The sequence below is a fragment of the Alosa sapidissima genome, chromosome 24 (assembly GCF_018492685.1).
Source record: "Alosa sapidissima isolate fAloSap1 chromosome 24, fAloSap1.pri, whole genome shotgun sequence".
Lineage (NCBI taxonomy): Eukaryota > Metazoa > Chordata > Actinopteri > Clupeiformes > Clupeidae > Alosa > Alosa sapidissima.
The window spans coordinates 12777947-12797988 of record NC_055980.1 but is presented as its reverse complement, the minus strand read 5'-3'; the positions used below and the strand labels follow the sequence as shown (position 1 = coordinate 12797988).

Sequence of the window (20042 nt, the reverse complement as noted above, 5' to 3'; positions counted from 1 at the left end):
CTAAATTTTCACCACACATTATATTAACACACATATAAAAAATCCAAACATAAGAGTTTTGTGTATTAAAGTGGAATGACACAGGAAAAAAGTATTGAACGTGCCTACTGAAATTTCTTCAATACTTTGTGGAAAAGCCTTTGTTTGTAAAGACAGCTTCAAGACATTTCCTGTATGACAAAACTTATTGGTCGCAGTATCAGGTCTGATTTTGGCCCATAGTTCTAAACAGATTCCAGGGGTCCCTCTTGTGAATCCTGATCTTTAGTTACTTCCAGAACTATTTAATTGAATTGGCTGCCTTCAAGTCTTTCTGGAGCTTTCTCCGAGTGGTCCTTGGCTCTTGGAATTGACTATCCTTCTGACTCCCTGGTCAGAAATATTACGAGGAGATCCTGTGCATGGCTGGTTGATGATGCAGTGATGTTTCTTCCACTTGCAGATAATGGCTCCCATGCTGCTTACTGGAAGATTCTGATGTTTTGAAATGCATCTGTAACCAGTTTCATTGATATGTTTTGCAACAATAAGGTTGCAAAGGTCTTGGGAGAGCTTTTTGCTTTTATCCATCATGAGATGTTTCTTGTGTGACACCTTGGTAATGAAAAACCTTTTTATAGCCCATCAATATGTAGGCTACTAACCGCTTATATTAATTTGCACAGATAGAAAGGATAACTACTCTCTATACAGATTCCAGCTCGTTCCTTCCCTTTCCTTGCCTTAGTGCTTTTTCTTAGCGTGTTCAATACTTTTCCCCTGTGTTATTCCACTTCATTACATGACTCTACTTATGGAGTTGTTTGGATTTTTTATGTGTGGATTACCTGAGTTATTACTAATGCCTGGTGAAAATGTTGTGCCCCCTGTATTCCACTTTTCACGGGCCCTCTCCTCCATTGGGGCCCTATACTTCCCACTTTCCCCCCCAGTACGATGTCCTTTAATCTGCTGAACCTTCTGCTCGTTTCCAAATATAAAAAAACTCTCTGCATCTCAATATTGGCCTGCCTGCCTCAGCTGCCTGTGAGGGGCTTTTCAGTTGTGCTGGATTACTGTTCACTGCAAAGCGAACCAAGGAGGAGTGCAACTAACTTTGAAAATCAACTACTGCTCAAACTTAAAGGAGAACTCCGGTGATTTTTCACATAGATCTCCATTTCTCAACGTCCTTTTCAGGCAAGTACCTCCACTCGGCGGCCATATTGCAACACTTTTTGGGCACTTATCGTGCATCTATTTCAGCAGAAATTCGTGTGCGTAAGGCTTCACGACACCAATCTTGCTCCAGCAGCGAGATCACAACAGATGATTGGCACGATGTCTTCACAGCACACCACATGATTGGCTCAATGTATTTTACAACACACCACATGATTGGCTCAATGTATTCACATGTCGACGTTTTGCCGCGGAAGGGTTGTGATATGTGTAGACATATGATTTGTAGACAACTGCCATATTGACGTTACAAACTAACCCCATGCATTACCCCCAGCATTTTTTGAGTGCTGTATCTCCTCATTAGAAAGTCTTTGGTAAAACTGGTTGTTCTGGTACCCCCCCCCCCCCCAAAAAAAAAGTAACTAAGTAACTTTTACTTAAAGTACATTTTAAATGAACTACTTTTTATTTTTACTTGAGTAATTCTCAAATTTTGAGAATTTTCAGATCGGTATTTTAACTTGTACTTGAGTAATATTTCATCAAGGTATTGGTACTTTTACTTGAGTACAATATTTTCGTACTTTTTCCACCTCTGGCCATATGATTTTACTATACCATATTTCTTTACAATAAACTGTTAATGTAATGTTTATTGATGCCATTAGGTCACTTTAGACAAGCTTCTGACCATATAAGCATAAACCAAAGCATAAGCATAAACCAAAGTTTCATAGCTCATCATTTTAACTGATGCCAGTTTTCTATGTTTTTTTTAAGCAGATAAATTACTTAGTGGAGGGCTTGTCCTCAGATTTGTGTCAGAAATCAATTGTGGAGTTTAGTCAGAGGTAAGGATTTAGCCACAGTGTTGCCTGATAACATTTTGTACTGGATTCTGTCCTGATTTGTCTTGACCAAAACCCCTATGACTGAGGGCCACAGATATGTTTTTAATGTTTCATCTCAGTCCCTCAGGCCATACCTCTAACCTGAAACCGACAAGATCTCTGCCCAAAAGTCAACATCTTAACTTTCTCTGAAGAAGTCAGCATCTATCTTGATAAACTATGCTAAGAACATGACCATGAGTGTCACATCATGATCAAGGTTGGCCTTGAACAGTTCAGAATCTCAAGTAATACTGGAAAAACATTGGATGGATAGTGAAGTTAATGTGCCTCAGATTGGGTCTTCTCCAGCAGTAAGGCTTATTGCAGGGTTAGGGTGACTGGGCATGTCTGAATTCAGCCACACTCCTGAGTTTAATAGACTCTAACGTAAGCTTCCCAATGTTTGTCTTTTATACCATAACATAAATACACCTTTTGCATGACAGCCTGCATTCGCCCTTAAAACATTTGACAAAATTATGAGATAACTGTCATGCACTCCGAATCCTACAACGTCCCAACTCACAGACACAAAATAGAAAGATAAACCATTATAATACAATTATAAAAACTATATGCTTACTGGTTTCTGAATCTAGAGCCTCTTTTGTCAGCAAAAATGTCATGTTACCACAATATTCAAATAATGTTTTACCTTAAGTCTTTGAGCCTATAATGAGTAATTCAGGTTATTTTAAGCATAAAAATGGGCCACTCGCATGTGATTCAAAACACACCACACAGAGCACATTTTAAAGTTTATTATAATCATAAGAACATGTATTCTTATTATGACCATAATTTCAATCATTATTATTCCTTTTTTTAAATCACAGGCAATAATTATAGTAATAGTGCACTGTTATACCTAAATTATGATACAGATGTCTCTTTTTCATTTTTGTTCTTTGTTCTCACCCTTTTGACATTAAAAAGGAAAACCTTGCTTTGTTGACTCAAGGATGTAGTACAGCTTACAATCTTTACAAGAATGACAGGCGATGAGGATGACGACATAGTCATGACACAATGTCTTTTTCTTAGAAAGGAAAAACGATATGTGATGTAACACCAGGTAAGAAACCATGTGATGGTGGACTGAGAGGCAAATTAAAATGTGATGGGAAGGACTTTAAAAGAACACAAAAAATGGATAAACAAATGTAGAAAGTGACTAGTGGCGGGCACTAAGGGACAAACATCATCAGCTTCAGGTATGTGCTGGTGAGCAGTGCAATGGACAAGACAGTCTTCCCCATCGACGACGTATGAAGACTTCTGGCGGAAACTGCTTTCCTTTCAAGATGGCGTGCACTAGATCTGCTTCATTTGCGTGTGGTGCCCCTCAAATGTGCATACAAAAAACACACGTGCAAGATTCACATGCACACACACAGGCACACGCGCGCACACACACACATACACACACACACGGTCTACACAACTATGCACAAGAACAGTGCTGTCTGATGAACTTTGGGGGAAGCATGGGACATTGCGAGACATGAAATGTCCATCTTTGAATTCACTTCCAAACCAGTGTCCAAATTTCTGTTGTGACAATTTTTTGCCTGTATATTAGAATATTTGTGCTAACATTAAATAAATAAATATATTCCATAAAGTACATACACAAATGATAACACGAGAAGCCAAATAAATAAATAAAATATACAACACATAAATCAACAGAGACCAGAAATAAATAAGCAAAAGTTCCCCTCCCCTTTAAAAACAAAGAAACAAAAAAAAAACACACACAACGAAAACAGAGACAGAGACTGGAAAAAATATCAGACTGTTTATGTTATGAGTACATTAGCTACAGCAAGGAGAAGGATCCCAAAACTCCAAAAGGTATGGCTAGTGAGTTTATTCTCCTGCTTCAAAATGATCCTGGATCAGTTGCATAATTACACTGCGAGGAAGCCCGACGATAAAGCAGTGCCTTTCAGTCCGAGAGAGGATCAGTGGTGTATATATCATTATAATACATTGCAACATCATAACAATACAACCAGAGAAGGAGACAGAGAGGCACCATTTATGTGGGAGTGGCCGGAATGAAGGGAAAGGGGAAGATGCGAGTTGATTGGCTAAGCTATAGGTGAGGATGGAGATGAATGATCTTGATTAGTTGATTGGTTTTCCTTTTGTTCCCTTCTCTTGTTTTGTTTTCTTTTTTATCATTTATTTATTTTTTAAGATAAGACGACAAAAGCACTCACAGTTCAGGGAGCATGTCTGTGGGAATAGCCACCATTGGATGGAGAGAAGTCTTTTGCTTCCAAATTAGTTGGTGAATACTATGGATAAATGCAGACAAGCACATTGAAGATCAACCCTGTCACTCCTAACTGAAGTCCTGGAGTGTTTTGTGAGGGAATGCGTTCAGTTTTTTTTCCTTATTAAGTATAATGTTTGTTTTTCTCCTTTTTTATACTGTGGTATTTGTTTTAAAATCAAAAATATCTTTTTTTGTTTCACAACCAGGAGTCCTCAAGCACGTACAGATACAGTTTGCACTGTTCAAACCGTTTTCTTCCCAGGAGATCCAACACAACCTACAGACAATCCATTCAAGTTTCAGGATCGTTGTGAATCCAGACAAAATCTCCCACATGGCCAATGCTATAATCCAGTGTCCTCACTTTTTCTCCTCTTCAAATAAATAATCTTAAATAATTATCACAAATAAAAAATATAGTATCATGACATTCACTTGGTTAGCTTAATCCACATTTTGCAGCAACAGGGACTGAGATGAATCAAGTCTATATATGCTTCCTATCAGGGAATCCTCTGGGATATGGACTGTGTGTGTATGTAGGTGTGTATGTATGTGTGTGTGTGTGTGTGTGTGTGTGTGTGTGTGTGTGTGTGTCACAGGCTTTTCCAGTATGGTCCCAGCTTCAAGGGTTCAGTATTTCCCATATTTCCCAGCAGTTCCCTGGTGTAAGCCCAGGCTCATCTTGTCCATGTGACGGCCGAGGTTCAGTCTGACCCCTCCGCGTGTCTTAGTGTGTCTCACTCCTCAGGAGTATGTATGAGTATGTATGTGGTTTAGGTTCAGGGCTCAGGAATGGTCAGTTGTTCAGCTCCATATAATCTCTGGGACCACACAGCATCGGTTTCTCCCACTTGGTTGAAGATTAGCCAGATTAAAATCTTTTAAGTTTCCTTTTTTTAAAAGAAAAATCTAAATAGAGGATGATACATTAAATCCTCAAAAGTATAAAGAATCTGTTCCGATGTTTTTTTGTTGTTTTTTTTAGAGATGTTTATGGTTACTGAAAATGCACTTCAGGCTCTGACTGCAGGTTCAGGAATGTAGGCTCACTCTGTCTTAGCTTATAGGTTTGATAGGTTTATTGCATGTGAGACTGCCAAAGCTCTGTGTGGCCAGGCACTGACAGCTACCTCGGATGTGCGTTGTATATAGAGGCTGAGTCATGTGTTTTGAGGGGATCTGCAGTCACTGATGACCACAGACATGCCTCAGTGCATTTGTCAATGACCAGAAACATTGGTCAGCTCCAGTTCGTTGGACTGAATTTAAGAGGGGGCGGGAGTTTAGGGGGGATCGTGGGATTGGTTAAAGTTAAAGATTGCAACTGATTGACTCTTATGCCACATTTTCAGGAATGCCATATTCCATCGTAAGGAATCATAGTTGTGGCATGTCATGAGTTCTGATATTTTCGGAACTATTAGCATTGAAATGGAGAATTTGCATTTACTTCCAGGGTTGTTTTAATTCATTATTTAACCCCATGACTTTGTTGGTGGGGGAGGGTTGATTGGTTGGGGCAGCTTTGCCTTGTTCAGTCCTCACCGTTGGGTACATTTTCAGCTGACTTCCTCTCAATATTTGGTCTTGTTGCTTTCATGGCTGAGCACCTTTTTCAATAACAAAAGGAGCAAAAAAAAGATACCATCATCCTGTGGGCAATTTTCAAACAGAATTTCAGAGTGTGCTCCTGGGGTTTGGAGGTGTGGCTCATATGTATACATGCTGCTGGATTGGTGGATTGGTTTTTCATTCAGGGCTGTGATTGGGTCCCGTTGGAGGACAGCAGGCGGGTCCTCTCTTTGCCTGATCCTCGGCGTTGGAGCAAAGGCCCGCCTTCTCCTCGCTCTGTCCAATCACAACGGTCGGCTCCTCCTTCTGACCGTCGTGAGTTCTGCCTCGTCGGGGTGCCAGGTGGGCGACCATTCTTCTCATCTGAGGACAGATTGGATTAATACGTATGTATTAGGGGTGTAAAGATTAACCGATACGTATCGGTATCCGTTTTTAACGTGTAAGATATGGCTACATCGATACGTAAAGCCCCGTATCGGAAAAAAACTGAAATGAACCGGTCGTTATATCGATTTACTTGTTATGAATTGGTGCACAACCTTTTCTGCTCGCTCAGACCAGAGCCCGTCTACGGAGAGCCTGGCCACTCCGTATTAAGTCCCATTGTACCGAATTTTGTAGTTCCACCAGAGTTCCACTGGGGGCGATCGCCATGAGTGCAGAATGAATGGGAGTCAATGGAGCTAGACGGCTAAATTTGTCTCTTTCACCTGATTGTCGTTGACAAATCTCAGATTTGATTGTAGTTTGTAAAACTTCAACATGGGTTATAGGTCAAAAGTTAAATGAACGAGTCCTTATGTCCTTTTGATTTCTTACAGGTTGGGTCGTTGTTGCCCATAACACGCTAGCATTGTGCTAATGAATGACGTCATTGACACGTTTGAAAAGCTTTTTAGAACAATTAAGTGACTTTAAAAAATATAATACTCAACCAAGTGTATTTTCTTTGCCTCCCCTTTCGAATACAATATTCAAATTACTTGAAAAAAAATTATAACCCGAGAAAAGTGGATTTTGAGGGGTACAGCTCCATAGACCTCCATGCATTCTGCACTCGTGGACGAGCGCCCTCATGTGGAACCACAGAAGGAACTGCAACCAGTTCAGAAACCGGAAGTTTCCCGAGAGTGGCAGTTCTCCCCTTATTAGACATTCTCTGCTCAGACTATCATTTACGTTCCAAGCACCGCGTTCACCCCACTTCCGGTTTTGAAACTATACGTGGCACGGAATTGTGGGTAATGCAGTTCGTTTTTGGTTACATTCATTGCCCAAAGTTGTCAAATGACCTCATTACCCATACATCTATTGCAACTTAAGTATGTGACAACTTGCACTCGGTCGGCTTTTGTTTTTCGAAATCCGTCGCAAAATTAAGCACTTATAGCATTCCTAAACAGCAACGATAGTCTGTAGAGTAGCCTTACCTTTGATGAAGGGATTTCCTTAATGTTAAATAATAATTTGGCCCTTGCTGCTAAAAAGATTTATAAATTATTAGCCAATGATTTTGTTCATATTCACTCAGACTTGTGGCATTTTAGGTTTCTGCATTAGGTCTACTGTTGGAACAAAATAAGCCCTGAGAGTTCATTGATTTGTAGGCCTATTTTATTCTTGTAGGGTAGGCTAGGCCTATATGAGAAAAGGCCAAGAGTGTCTTAAGCACTGTTTTATTTTATTTCGGTATTGTCTTATCTCAGCAAGGCTACAGCTCCATGAAAACAATCAGATATAACTCTATAAAATCTGTAAAGTCTATAAAAATGTATTTTTATGTTGTATTTGGCTGCTGTGTTTGACTGAAATGTAGACTATTTTTCATTTCAATACAGTATATGAAACAAACCTCAGTTTAGATAATCATATTCACACATTTTGTTGCCTAATTGACAACCATGACCATGATAATTGATAATATAAAATGAATGTGCACCTTGAGCAAATTATAAAAAATCTTTCAGAATGCTTTCCATTCTTGAACTGCATCGAATTGCATCGCATCGAATCGTACTGAATCGTTTTTTATAAACATGTATCTTTTCTTGTATCGAATCGTGCCCATGTATCTAGATGCAAATCGTATCGTCTTTTACATGAGAGATTCACACCCCTAGTATGTATGCTTCTGTGTGTGTGTGTGTGTGGGGGGGATGGGTGTTGTATTCGCATCTGAACATGAGTCATAGGAAACTGGCACACAATAAGTCATATAACTCTACGTAAATATATATTTAGCCATGATGTCAGGCTGAGTGTATAGCTACATACATACACTACATGCATGGATGCATAACGAATTGAAAACAGGAAAAGTCCACGAGGAACTTACCAACAAGAGCTTGAACAGAAGGCTGATCATGTGTGCTGAGTAACTGAGCTTGAATCGTCTCAACAACCCTCTTAAACCTTCGGCTGGGACCTGTGCACACACACACAAACACACACAAACACACACACACACACACACACACACACACACAGACACACACGCACACAAAGACATACACACAAATACATACACACAAATACATACACACAAATACACACACACACACACACACACACACACACACACACACACACACACACACAAATAATGTCTATTTGGCCCAACACATTATATACTACAGTAACAGTATCCCAAACCACTTGAGCTAAAAATTGATATTGCGCTGGCGGCTATCAAAAGAATCACAAACCTGATATGAGGGTGAAGGTGACACTATAGATGCCCAGGTCCCGTTTGCCGTCGCGTTCTCGCTCCCTGTCCCGGTCACGCTCGCGCTCTCTCTCTCCCTCCGAGAAAGAAATGTCCACCTGGAACTTCACAGGCTTCTGGAAGACAGATGGGCCTCCTGCTGTCTTATACTCTGCCCGGAAACTGGTCTGGGAGATAACGCTATGACTGAGAGAGGGAATCTGTGGTGGGAAGAGAGAAAAAGAGAGAGAGACAGAGAGAAAGAGAGAGAGAGAGTGGATGGAAAGAGTAATGAGAGAGAGAGAAAAAGGGAAAGAGAGAGGGGGGTGGAAAGAGTGAAGAGAAAGCACAAAAGAGCAGAGGCAAACAGGGGGAGAAAGGGAAAAGAAAGGAATAATTATTCTTTCCATTGTGCTCAAGAGTCAACATTTGAATGGACTAATCTTGATAACACTCTCATGTTGAAGGGGAAGACAAACCTTCTACACATAAGGTGCAGAGAGAGAGAGAGTGTGTGTGTTTGAGAGAGAGAGAGAGAGAGAGAGCAAACATAATGAATGGGAGACATGGACAGATATGGAGGGCCCACCAAAAGGAAAGAGATAAAGGGAGACACCCACTGATAGGAATGCATGAACAATGTCAGCCTTGATGGAGCTGAGTGGTTTGTCTCGGATCACGACAAAGATCTGTTCTTCCTTCTCCAGGCTGATGAAGTTCCCGAACCATGACCGCTTTGCCAGCCTGACAAACACAAACAAACAAACAACAACATGAAGCCGAAGATGTAATCAGTAAAATTGGTGTTTGTTAGGGCTGCACAATTATCGCAATCGTAATCGCAATATGAACCAACGCATTTTCCTAATTGCAAAAGCTACAAATAATCGTGCACAGTTAATTTTGTCACATTTCTGTCTTTTATATTCATTTAATCCTCCTTGACTGTGCCACTTCTGGTTAATGGGTGTGTGTTGGGCACAGAAATTCTGATTGGTGAGCATCACAGTCGGTCGGGGGTGCTGTGCTTCTTGTGCACTCGGCGTGCTGACCAATCAGGGGTGGCACAAATGAAAGAGACATTTGGAATATTGAACTTAAACAATTCATTGACATTCAAAAATCATATCGCAAATCACAATCACAATATCTGTCAGAAAAATCGCAATTAGATATTTTCCCCAAATCATGCAGCCCTAGTGTATGTGTGTATGAGAGTATATGTATCTTTAAGAGTGTGTGTGTGTGTGTGTGTGTGTGTGTGTGTGTGTGTGTGTGTGTGGTGTGTGTGTGTGTGTGTGCATACGCCACTCACTCTGGACTGGACTCTGGTGTTAAACTGGACATATCCTCCGAGGTTGGCACTGTCACAAATACACACATTGTCATATAACACTGTTACAGCACACAACAGCAAAACAGTTCCACAATCCACACACAAACAGAAACCACTTCCTGGCACATTGGACTGCTAAGTGACAGTAATTGTTGATATAATTGAAATATCGCAGAACCGAAAACAGCATCGCTCATTGGGAGCTACACAAATTCAATAGCAGAACCCCGAGTGCTCTGGCCCAGCTGGTGCTGAACGCTATTAATCCACGCCGACAGTGCTGCACTCTGGCCATAAATCAAAGCGGACAAAATTAGTCGGCGCACCGCAAGAACTGTATCTGGAACACTGAACACAAACAATGTGAACGACTGCAGGGGAAAAAAACCATCAGGAATAATACCAGATGGGCAAATCTCAAAAAGAGAAAATTAAACAAACAGCACATCACTGATAAAAGGCTAACTGAAAACCACATTATGTACAATCAGATGCTTAACACAGTTTGTTTGTGTCATAATAATCAAAGGCATTAAACAAGGTTTTGAATAACCTTTCATCCTTTTTTTTTTTATTAAAAAAGAGACTATAACATCACAGGCAAAAAATATTCATTCTGTTATCCTGCCATTTCCTGAAATTATGATTAATATAAAAATGCATCAGTAAATGACTAGTAGCTAAATTGAATTAAATTGAAAACAGTTCCTGCTCAACATTAATACAGTAATGCTAGGCACATTTCTTGTATGGGAAAGCACAAGATCACACTAAGATAACAAGGCATATTACTTGTGTGGGAAAAAGCATGTTAACTCCTGTTTTAATAGTGTTCAATTGCTACATCTCTTTCTAAGGTCTAAGCCCTTAACTCTCACAGACTTAACCGATATCTGCGCATAAGTGATTTGAGGTTGAAGGCTGTGAGAGTTCAAAATGGTAATACCACCTCTGACATATTGTTAAATTGACACAAAAATTATTTTGCGAACACATTTCTGTTTTGAGGCAGCTGTTGATGATAATGTTTTTTAAGCTTCCAGGCTTAGAAAATGAGACTGGGATCCTATCCAGGCCGTTTCCCTGTGTGATGCAGTGTGTTAGTGTTGTGGCCTCACCCTGCAGCTTGCGCCGGTGGAATCGGGGCGAGCCCAGCAGGTTGTTCTTGAACGAGTTGAGCCGGGTCCTCCAGTGGGCCGAGCTGCTGGCCGCCATGCCGCCGGCGCCCCCTCCTGGGCTGGAGGGCGGCGTGAGCGAGAGCGAGCCCACGCCGCCGCCGCCGCCGCCTTCGGCGCGCGAGGACGAGGAGGAGGAGGAGGAGGAAGGGGGGGTGGGAGGGGGGTGCTGGGGGTGGTGCACGGGCGTGCCCAGCGGGGTGGGCAGCGGCGAGCCCTGCGGCGTCACCTGCGACAGGGGGTACAGGGTCTTAGTCACCGACTTGAGCACGGCCGAGGGCGAGGGAAAGAAGAGGAAGCGAGGCAGGGGCGAGAGCAGCGGCGAGGGCGAGGGCGAGCGGGACGCCGCCGCCGACGCCGCCGACAGCGGCGGCTTGTGCAGCGGGAGCGACTTCATGGACTGCAGGGGCGGGCGCTGCTCGGCCGGCGCCTTGGGGGGCAGCGTCTGCGTTTTTTGGGGCTCGTTGTTGTGGTGGTGGTGGTGGTGGTGGTGGTGCGCGCGGGCGGGACGCGCCGTGGTGCTGCTTCCGGCAATGCCCCCACCACCACCTCCGCTACCGCTGCCCCCACCACCACCGATACTACTACTACCACCACCGCCACCACCACTGCCCCCACCACCACCACAACCGCCTCCACTTCCTCCGCCTCCAATTCCTGTCTTGGTCGCGGCGACTTCGGATTGGCTAAAGGTGAAGACAGGGCTCTGGTGGGGTGGAGGGGGGGGGGGGGGGGGGGGTTTGGTGGGTGGGTGGGGGGGATGAGGGGGGGTATTGGGTGAGGCAGAGTGAGATGGAGAGGAAATAAAGGGGGGGAAAGTGTGACAAAGGAGTGAAGGAAGAGGAGGAGTGGAAGATGGAAAGAAAGAGAAAGCAATGGTAATGGGTTATGAAACGGCAAGAGTGACATGAAAAAAGAAGTCATGGATGGCCGTGTGTAAGTGACTAGGGCAGGGCTAGCATGTTAGCGTGATTAAAAGCTAAGAGTGCACAGAGGGGTTTCTGGTGTTTCTCGATAAAAACAAAACTTGCACAGAGTGATCACTCAATGATATGTCATGTGATATTAGGAGGGAGGGTGCTCTGGTGTCATGAGTTCCTCAAGAGAGAACGTGTGAAGGTTTATGACGACAGCATCGGAAGTAGTGCAGTACATTTTCTTTTTCATTGCACAAGCAAAACCACTCATCAAGTTTATGGAAATTCAATGAACTCTAGCATTTCATTACAGAAACTTAATCAGGTTCATTGAAGTGTTGTAAAACTAAATTGGTATTAAAAGAGAGAATAGAAAATGGATGGACAACAGGTTTCTCACCCTGGGGCTACTCAGTGGACTGGAGGACAGACCAGTAGACGCTCCGCTGACAGAACGAGACCTACGCACAACAAGACACAACAAGAGACCCTGCATCAAACATGCATGACTGGGCTTGGCAGTGCAAAGCTTAAACTATGATTACTCATACTGTGTGTGTGTGTGTGTGTGTGTGTGTGTGTGTGTGTGCATTTATCTAGGCTTCATAATAACAAGATGGTAGTCATTATTAATGCATATATGAGTAATATGTTGTGTATGTGTTTGTGCACATGAGTATTAACATGCGTGTGGTATGTGTGCATTGCCTGAGGTAATCTTACTCTGTCCACACTAGCACTTACTGTCAAGATGAATTTTGTTACAGTGGAAGTGTACATGTATGCCTTTGTGCATGTGTGTATGTGTGTCAGAGAAACAGAGAGAGTGTGAGAGTGTGTGCATGTGTGTATGTATGTGTATTTGTGTGTGTATTTTTGTATAAGTATATATCTTATGCATGCATATTTGTGTGTGTGTGTGTGTGTGTGTTTGTGTGTGTATTCGTGTGTGCACACCACCTCTGGCTGTGTGCGGACGTGTCCAGGGCTCGGCGCGGGGGTGTGGGCGAACCCTGCTCTGTCACGCTCAGCACCTCCAGGCTCTTCCTCTCGGGCCGGCAACGGCCACTGCGCGTCAGCATGGGCGAGTCCACTCGCTTACGCGGCGGATCTGATGGTGGGGACACACACATACACACACACCACAGTGATACACACACACACACACACACACACACACACACACACACATTACATAAACAATGCTTCCCCAAATTTAATGGGACGGCACACAACACACACACAGCACAGCTGCAGATTGCAGATTAAACATCTGCTAATGCAGCACACACGTGTGGAAAAATAGACTAATCGATTATCATTCAGACTCACCAACATCATTCCTGGGGGGCAGATCCTCATCTTCATAGCTCGGGTAGCGCTCTTTGCGGTCCAGTAGCAGGTAGTAGATCATCTTCTCTTGGTTCTCTCTGAAATGGGGCAAAAGGACAGTTTTCTGGACTAAACATGAAGGCTTATGAGGATACATATGAAGCCAGAGTTTTTTTGACAACAAATGGAGTTTTCAAAACAGAAGAAACAGTTTCTAGTATGACAATATACCTTCATAGTGTTTAACATCCCACATTTTGTACCATAATAGACTACTTAGTTTATTGTTTGTAAGCCTTCATCAAAAACAAAATACCATATTAGATATTTTCAAGCTACTAAATATATTTGCAATACAGCAAATTATTGCTTTTAAAACCACATGAAATAGATTTGTATTAAAGATCCAGTCTGAGAATAAGTCTGACAGCAGTGCCTGGATTGATATACAGATGACTGAGAAGTTATTCACCCCTGGCACGTCAAAAAGGGTGTCAGAACATGCAAGGACTGGAGGGGAAAAAAGAGAGAGATAGCAATGGAGAGAGAGAGAGAGAGAGAAGTTTCTCAATCTTGACACATCAATGTTAGATGTGAGGGTGAGATATAGAGACAGAGAGTCAGACAAAGACTTCACCAAAGGACTAAAAAAAGAAAAAATGAGCGAGAGAAGTTTCTCTCTCTTGATACATCAATGTTAGATGTAGAGAGCGAGACACAAAGACAGAGAGTCAGACAAAGACATCACTGAGAAGGACTCAAGGAGAAAAGCAAGAGAGAGAGAGCAAGAGAGAGAGAGAGAGAGAGAGAGAGAGAGAGAAGACAGATGGAGGGTGATGGAGGGCCAGAGGTCACTCACTCTTCACACTGCAGGTCCCTGGTGAGCTTGTTGCGGTCCCTGAAGCAGCCCAGTGAGTACATACTCTCCAGTACGTCTGGGTCCAGCTCGGTCAGAGAGACGATCCGGCGCACACACACTCGCCTCGGGGCCGGCAGCTCTGGACAGGGCGGCTCGTTACGACCCGCTCTGGATGAACAACACACACACACACACACACAGACACACACAAACACACACACACACACAGAAGAAGAAGAAGAAGCACAGACACCCAAGGACATAAGTTTGGGTAATCACAGCAGACATAAGCATAAACACACACAGAGAGACCCCAAAATTACAACTGATTAAAAGTGAGAAAGGTGTGTAATGATTATACTGAAATTACAATTGTATTGCCACTTACTGATACCAGGAGTGCTTCTGTATGGCATCTAACTGCAAAAGCAGAGGCAAAGTGATTAGTAATGTGTCTTACTCAACAGCAGGTGGAGCTGTGTCTGTGGACAGTGGCCATAAAGGTATTATATACCTGGGCATAGGACATATCAACATCTAACAGCATCCCTATTATCAATGGATATCAATTTCATTCATGAGCTATTGACATTGTGTACCAGTCTGCAATAGTAATGATACTAGTGAGCAATACACATTATAATAAGATACTAAGATGTCAACTAGTTAATTAGTGTCGTGGGAATTAAGTGACTGTAATAACTGTAGTATCAAAACGCAAACCTTTTTGGATATTAAAACGCTATTGATATCCCCTTTGACCCAAAATCACAATTCTGACCAGAATAATCAAGGATATACCGAGTGTATACCAGGAGTATATCTGCAATAATGTTCTACAGGCTACATTCTTATAGTAGAATGCATTTGAGTAGGCTTATGGTACTGTGTTTGGAAATGAAGCTCACGGAATCAGACAGGAAAAACAGTGACTCAAACTGCAAAAGCTCAGCACTGGTATTCTGCAACATTGAGCAAAGCAGGCGTGGATCTGGTGCTGAGTCTAGGACTCTCGCAGGGTCTTTCTGAAAAACCAGGTCATAGCCAAACTGACTAAAGCAAACTGCAGCCAATGACCTCAAATATGTACTTATGTATCACGACTGGCAGAATAACGTTTCATAACCACAACCAACCACTGCTTTGCATCAGCTGAATGTATACAGAAATGACTCTAGGGACACCAGTACAGTGTGAGGATGCTAAAATGCTAGCCTTTATTATAAATGCCTCTTTGCATACGTCAAAATAATGTAAATGAATGAAATAATCTGTGAAATAATAGACTGTTTCCCCCAAAGGTGAAATTGTTGATGAGAGTGACCCTCTCTATTGGTTCACAATGGTAGTTGTTTAACAACACTTTCGGAGAACGGGCTCCTGTTGCCGAGACGGCAGAGTACGTTATGTCAGGGTGCAGAACCCTCACCGTGAGCCTCTTCTCGGGGTCGACCTCGATCATGCCCCGCAGCAGAGCCTGGCAGTCGGGCGGAATGAAGTGCGGCATGTGGAACACCCCACTCTTCACCTTCTCCAGCAGCTGCCGCAAGTTGTCATGGTCGAAGGGTAGCGCACCCTGCACCAGCGTACACATGTAAGAGGTCAGAGGCAGGAGAGAGAGAGAGAGAGAGAGAGAGAGAGAGAGAGAGGGAGGGAAGGAGGGAGGGATAATGAGAAGAAAGGAAAGAGGTGAAGGGGTGGGGGAGGAAGAAAGAGAGCAGTGATTACCTGTATGAAAATCACATGCACAGTAAAACACTGAGGTCAGCTGGAGGGGCAGACCCAGTGTTATGCACTAAATTAGGAACATATGGTCTCTCGGGAATGATGACGTTGCATGTTTGTGTTACATTGCATGGGGGCAGTGGTTGCTAAATGTCACTGTTTTAGTTTAATTTTAAGCACATTAAGAAAGTCATAAACATGGGAAATGTAACTTAGTTAGTGACTCATAGCATTATAATTAGATCTTACAGATAACAAAAGTTTTAGCAGGATTTTAGCAAAGATCACAGCTTCCTGTACATTCCATTCGAGTCTCAGCTTCGTTTGATGAAAAAAACGTCGGATTAAAGTTTCTCCTCACCACAAGTAGAGCGAAAAGGATGACCCCACAGCTCCACACATCTGCCCGGCGACCGTCGTACTTCTCGCCCTGAGACAGGATAAAGCAACGTCAGCAAGAATTCCCCATTGCCCCCGCCGACGAGCAGAACAAATCACCGCCTGAGCAACACGACCAAACTCAAAAAAGTGGGATTGAATTGTGTCATCTAATTACGCACAGAACAAAGAGACCTACCCTTATAACCTCCGGACAGGCGTAGTGTGGAGAGCTGGAAGAGATTAGAACATGTAAGTATGGTAATGGGCAGGCAGCTGAATTTACGCTCATTCCCCAAGTGCTTGTCAGTCCACACGGGAATGGAACTCTCTTTTGTGTCGCCAGTGTTTCACAAAAATACTCACTGATACATATAGCCATACGCCCACCCACGCACACTTACGCAGACACATTATTCACTTAGAAAAACATAGAGAGACTCTCTCCTTCTCTGTCACACACACAACAGACACAAACACACACAGACAGACAGACACACACACACACACACACACACAGAAAACTCACCCACAGCTTGTCTCCAGCAGACTGTCCCCCACCTGCAGTGAGGCCATGCCAAAGTCAGCGATCCTGATATTGTTCTTCTCATCCAGCAACAAATTCTCTGGCTTCAGGTCCCGGTGGCTGAATAAAGAGACCGAACCAATCATTCCATAATTGATACATCACAAACCAACAAACCACAGAGCCTGAACAATGTCATACTCATACACATCAAACCTATTTTGATACCCAGAGAATGAGAGACTCAAAATGTAAAGGTTTTTACAATTAAATGTGCAGCACTGTGTCTGTCTGCTACATGATTTTTGTATGACATGAATAGGACCCCAAGGTTATCTCTGCTCCGCACCAAATGGAGTGGCTGTGGCAGAAGTCCAGGGCCGAGATGATTTGTCTGAAGAACTTTCTGGCCTCTTTGGGTGTCAGTCTTCCTTTCTTCACCAAATAGTCAAATAGCTCCCCACCTGACACATGCTCCAGGACCAGATACCTGAGTAACAGCAGAGGACGCATTCAAATGAAACAGAGAGTGACAGTGCAGACAGATCAAGTAACTGACCGATAGATTGAAAAACAGACAAAAAGGCCGACCAACTGACCGATAGATAGACAGACAGACAGACAGGGACATGGTGAAGATTAAAGGACTCACAAATATTTGTTATTCTCATAAACATCATGCAGTTTCAACACATGCGGATGCTCTATCAGCTTCAGAATGGCAATTTCTCTCTCCACCTATGCACAGAGAGAGAGAGAGAGAGAGAGAGAGAGAGAGAGAGAGAGAGAGAGAGAGATAGAGGCGAGAGTTAGGAGGAAGCAAAAAGTATAGAAATACTGTTTTATGCAGCAATCTTGTGAGTATTGCTATATTTTTTATTGACATTTAGCCATACTGAGTTACTCATTATTGTGCCTAAAGTATTATCATTATCAATACTCAGTCAACAAAGCATACTAACAATGTTAGTATCAATTGCAAGGTGTCAACAGATACAAGGATACAAGGAAGTTTATTGTCACATGCATATAGTTACTGGAAGTAAGAAATGCAGTGAAATTATGTGTCAGCCTATTTGTGCATTTATGGGGGGGGGGGTAAAATACAAGGAAGTTTATTGTCACATGCATATAGTTACTGGAAGTAAGAAATGCAGTGAAATTATGTCTGGTGTCAGCCTATTTGTGCATTTATGTAGATCAAGTGGTTAAAAGGGTATCACACAAATGGTGAAATTATGATACCCAGGAAGCAGTGGCATGCAATAGAAAGTGCTTCTTTTCCTACCTTCATTAACACTGACTCAGAGAGCTTCTCTCGGTTGACTATTTTAATGGCAACCTTCTGTCCAGTTATGCAGTGGACTCCAAGTTTAACCAGACCTATTATCACCACACAGGCACAAACATGTCCATGTATCCGTGCGCGCGCACACACACACACGCGCACGCACGCACGCACACACACACACACACACACACTTTTTAAAAACATTTTTAAAGCAAATATTGCAATAATCCATTTGCATTGTGACATGCATGGATACATAAGATCATATCCTACCTGTCTGTCCCTTTCCCAGGGTCTTCTCCAGTCTGTAGGGGCCAACATACTGAGCAGACTGGGTCACCGACATTTCCTTACTCGACATAATGACCTGTGCGGCGGATTACAACTACTGTGATTAGTACTCAACTTCACCACGTTGCTGCAAGGAACGGTCTGTCATGAACGGCCTGTCCCAGTGTCGGGAAGGTGCCTGGGTAGTCTGGGGTATGTCAGATGGCAGGTGATTTCGGCTCGGTTGTGTTGGATGACATCTGACTACTCTAGGCCTTATTCGTTAGCCTACGTCGTGCAGTTTGATGGGAAACAGTCTAAATATTGCAGGTGCGGTTCGTCTACGAGAGCAACTGTTTTATTATATCTATTTGACAGAATAGGGTCAGGATATGCAATCGTGACATCATGGTGGATAATGTAAGCTTTGCTAATGCCATGCGTTGGAAAATAATGACACACAGAAAAAGGCTACAGATAGAGCTAGTAGGCTAATGGCTGAGTCGTATATCGATGATGTCAAAGCAGACCATTTATCTCGCTCTCTCAGTCGAATCTTATTCCATATACATATCTACAAGAAATCTAAGCAAAGCGAGTTGCAAGGCCGTGTAAGTTATGACAACTATACTGGTAATGCTTCGAATACGCAAACGTTCCAGGACGATTTATCCACTGACTTTTCTTGCCACAATTGTATCTATTAATCAGCGTGCTTCCACTCACTTCCTCTCATCCGGAGAACTACAACAGTAATATGGACGATTCGATATAGGTTGAGGGATATTTAAGTCAAATATTTACCCGGTGTTAGGCCTATATTACAGGTGAGGACCCAGCATGCTACCCTTTATGTTAAACAAACAAGTCCTCCCCACATCCTCTCTAACTGACCTCGCTTATACATCTGTAATCATTTTTTCAAAGATATGTCAAAATATAGCCACGATAAAGTTTCGTTCTTGTACTACAGTACATGCTTTTCCACCATGGCTCATTATAAAGGATTTATCGGGGGATACGTTTGTTTCTGGCAAAACAACCATCTTTAGCGATGCACCCTCCCCCTCCCTTTCGCTCTAGCCCTCCCTACGAGCGTATCACAGCATCTTCCCTCGCTCTCGCCTTTGCCGTGTCCTCCTTCGCCGGGTCTGATTTCATTCATGGAGCTTTGTCTTCTGCAGATATGGGCATTAGGTCCTTTGATGTCAATTTACTAGATTCCCACAAGATGTAAAAATGCGTGCATGAAAAAGAAAATCACTTCTTCGTTTTATTATTCCCCCTTCCAGTAAATCGTTGTTTTCTCTCGCCTCTTCCTTCTCCTCATTCGCATCAGCATCCGGGTCCCACTCCCTCTCCATCCCAGTGTCCCCTCCCTCTCGGATTCTTAAATGCGCTTTACTGTTTGCCTCTGTGGTCTCCTCCGCCTTACCTCTTTATTTGAGTTTAAACGTGCTGTAATCCACTTTTCTGTGGTATTATTCTTGAATCGTCTTGAGGTATGTTGGTCCAGCTTCCTTTTTGTAGATGGCTATTCAGCCGCCTAAATCTCGGCCAGCACGTGGCACAAATCACCTGCCAATTGTTGGTTAATCTGCACTATT

The 20042-nt window shown here is 42.9% G+C and overlaps 1 protein-coding gene across 2 annotated transcripts; it reads right to left on the bottom strand.

The window, feature by feature from the left end:
- Positions 1 to 4481: 4481 nt before the first annotated feature.
- On the bottom strand, positions 4482 to 19786 carry brsk1a (BR serine/threonine kinase 1a). Of its 2 annotated transcripts, none has more exons than XM_042082311.1 (19): positions 18439 to 19786; positions 18163 to 18257; positions 17527 to 17612; positions 17224 to 17364; positions 16878 to 16994; positions 16548 to 16581; positions 16332 to 16400; positions 15675 to 15821; positions 14634 to 14665; positions 14246 to 14413; positions 13387 to 13484; positions 13015 to 13165; positions 12455 to 12515; positions 11081 to 11843; positions 9942 to 9990; positions 9247 to 9370; positions 8628 to 8847; positions 8258 to 8347; positions 4482 to 6282 (listed from the first exon to the last, which is right to left on the bottom strand). In XM_042082311.1, exons 1-19 carry the CDS (start codon positions 18524 to 18526, stop codon positions 6101 to 6103), a joined length of 2715 nt encoding a protein of 904 aa, XP_041938245.1. In that variant the 5' UTR covers positions 18527 to 19786; the 3' UTR covers positions 4482 to 6100. The 2 variants fall into 2 exon arrangements, with proteins under 2 accessions (XP_041938245.1, XP_041938246.1); XM_042082312.1 differs by having other exon boundaries at positions 11081 to 11366.
- Positions 19787 to 20042: the final 256 nt, after the last annotated feature.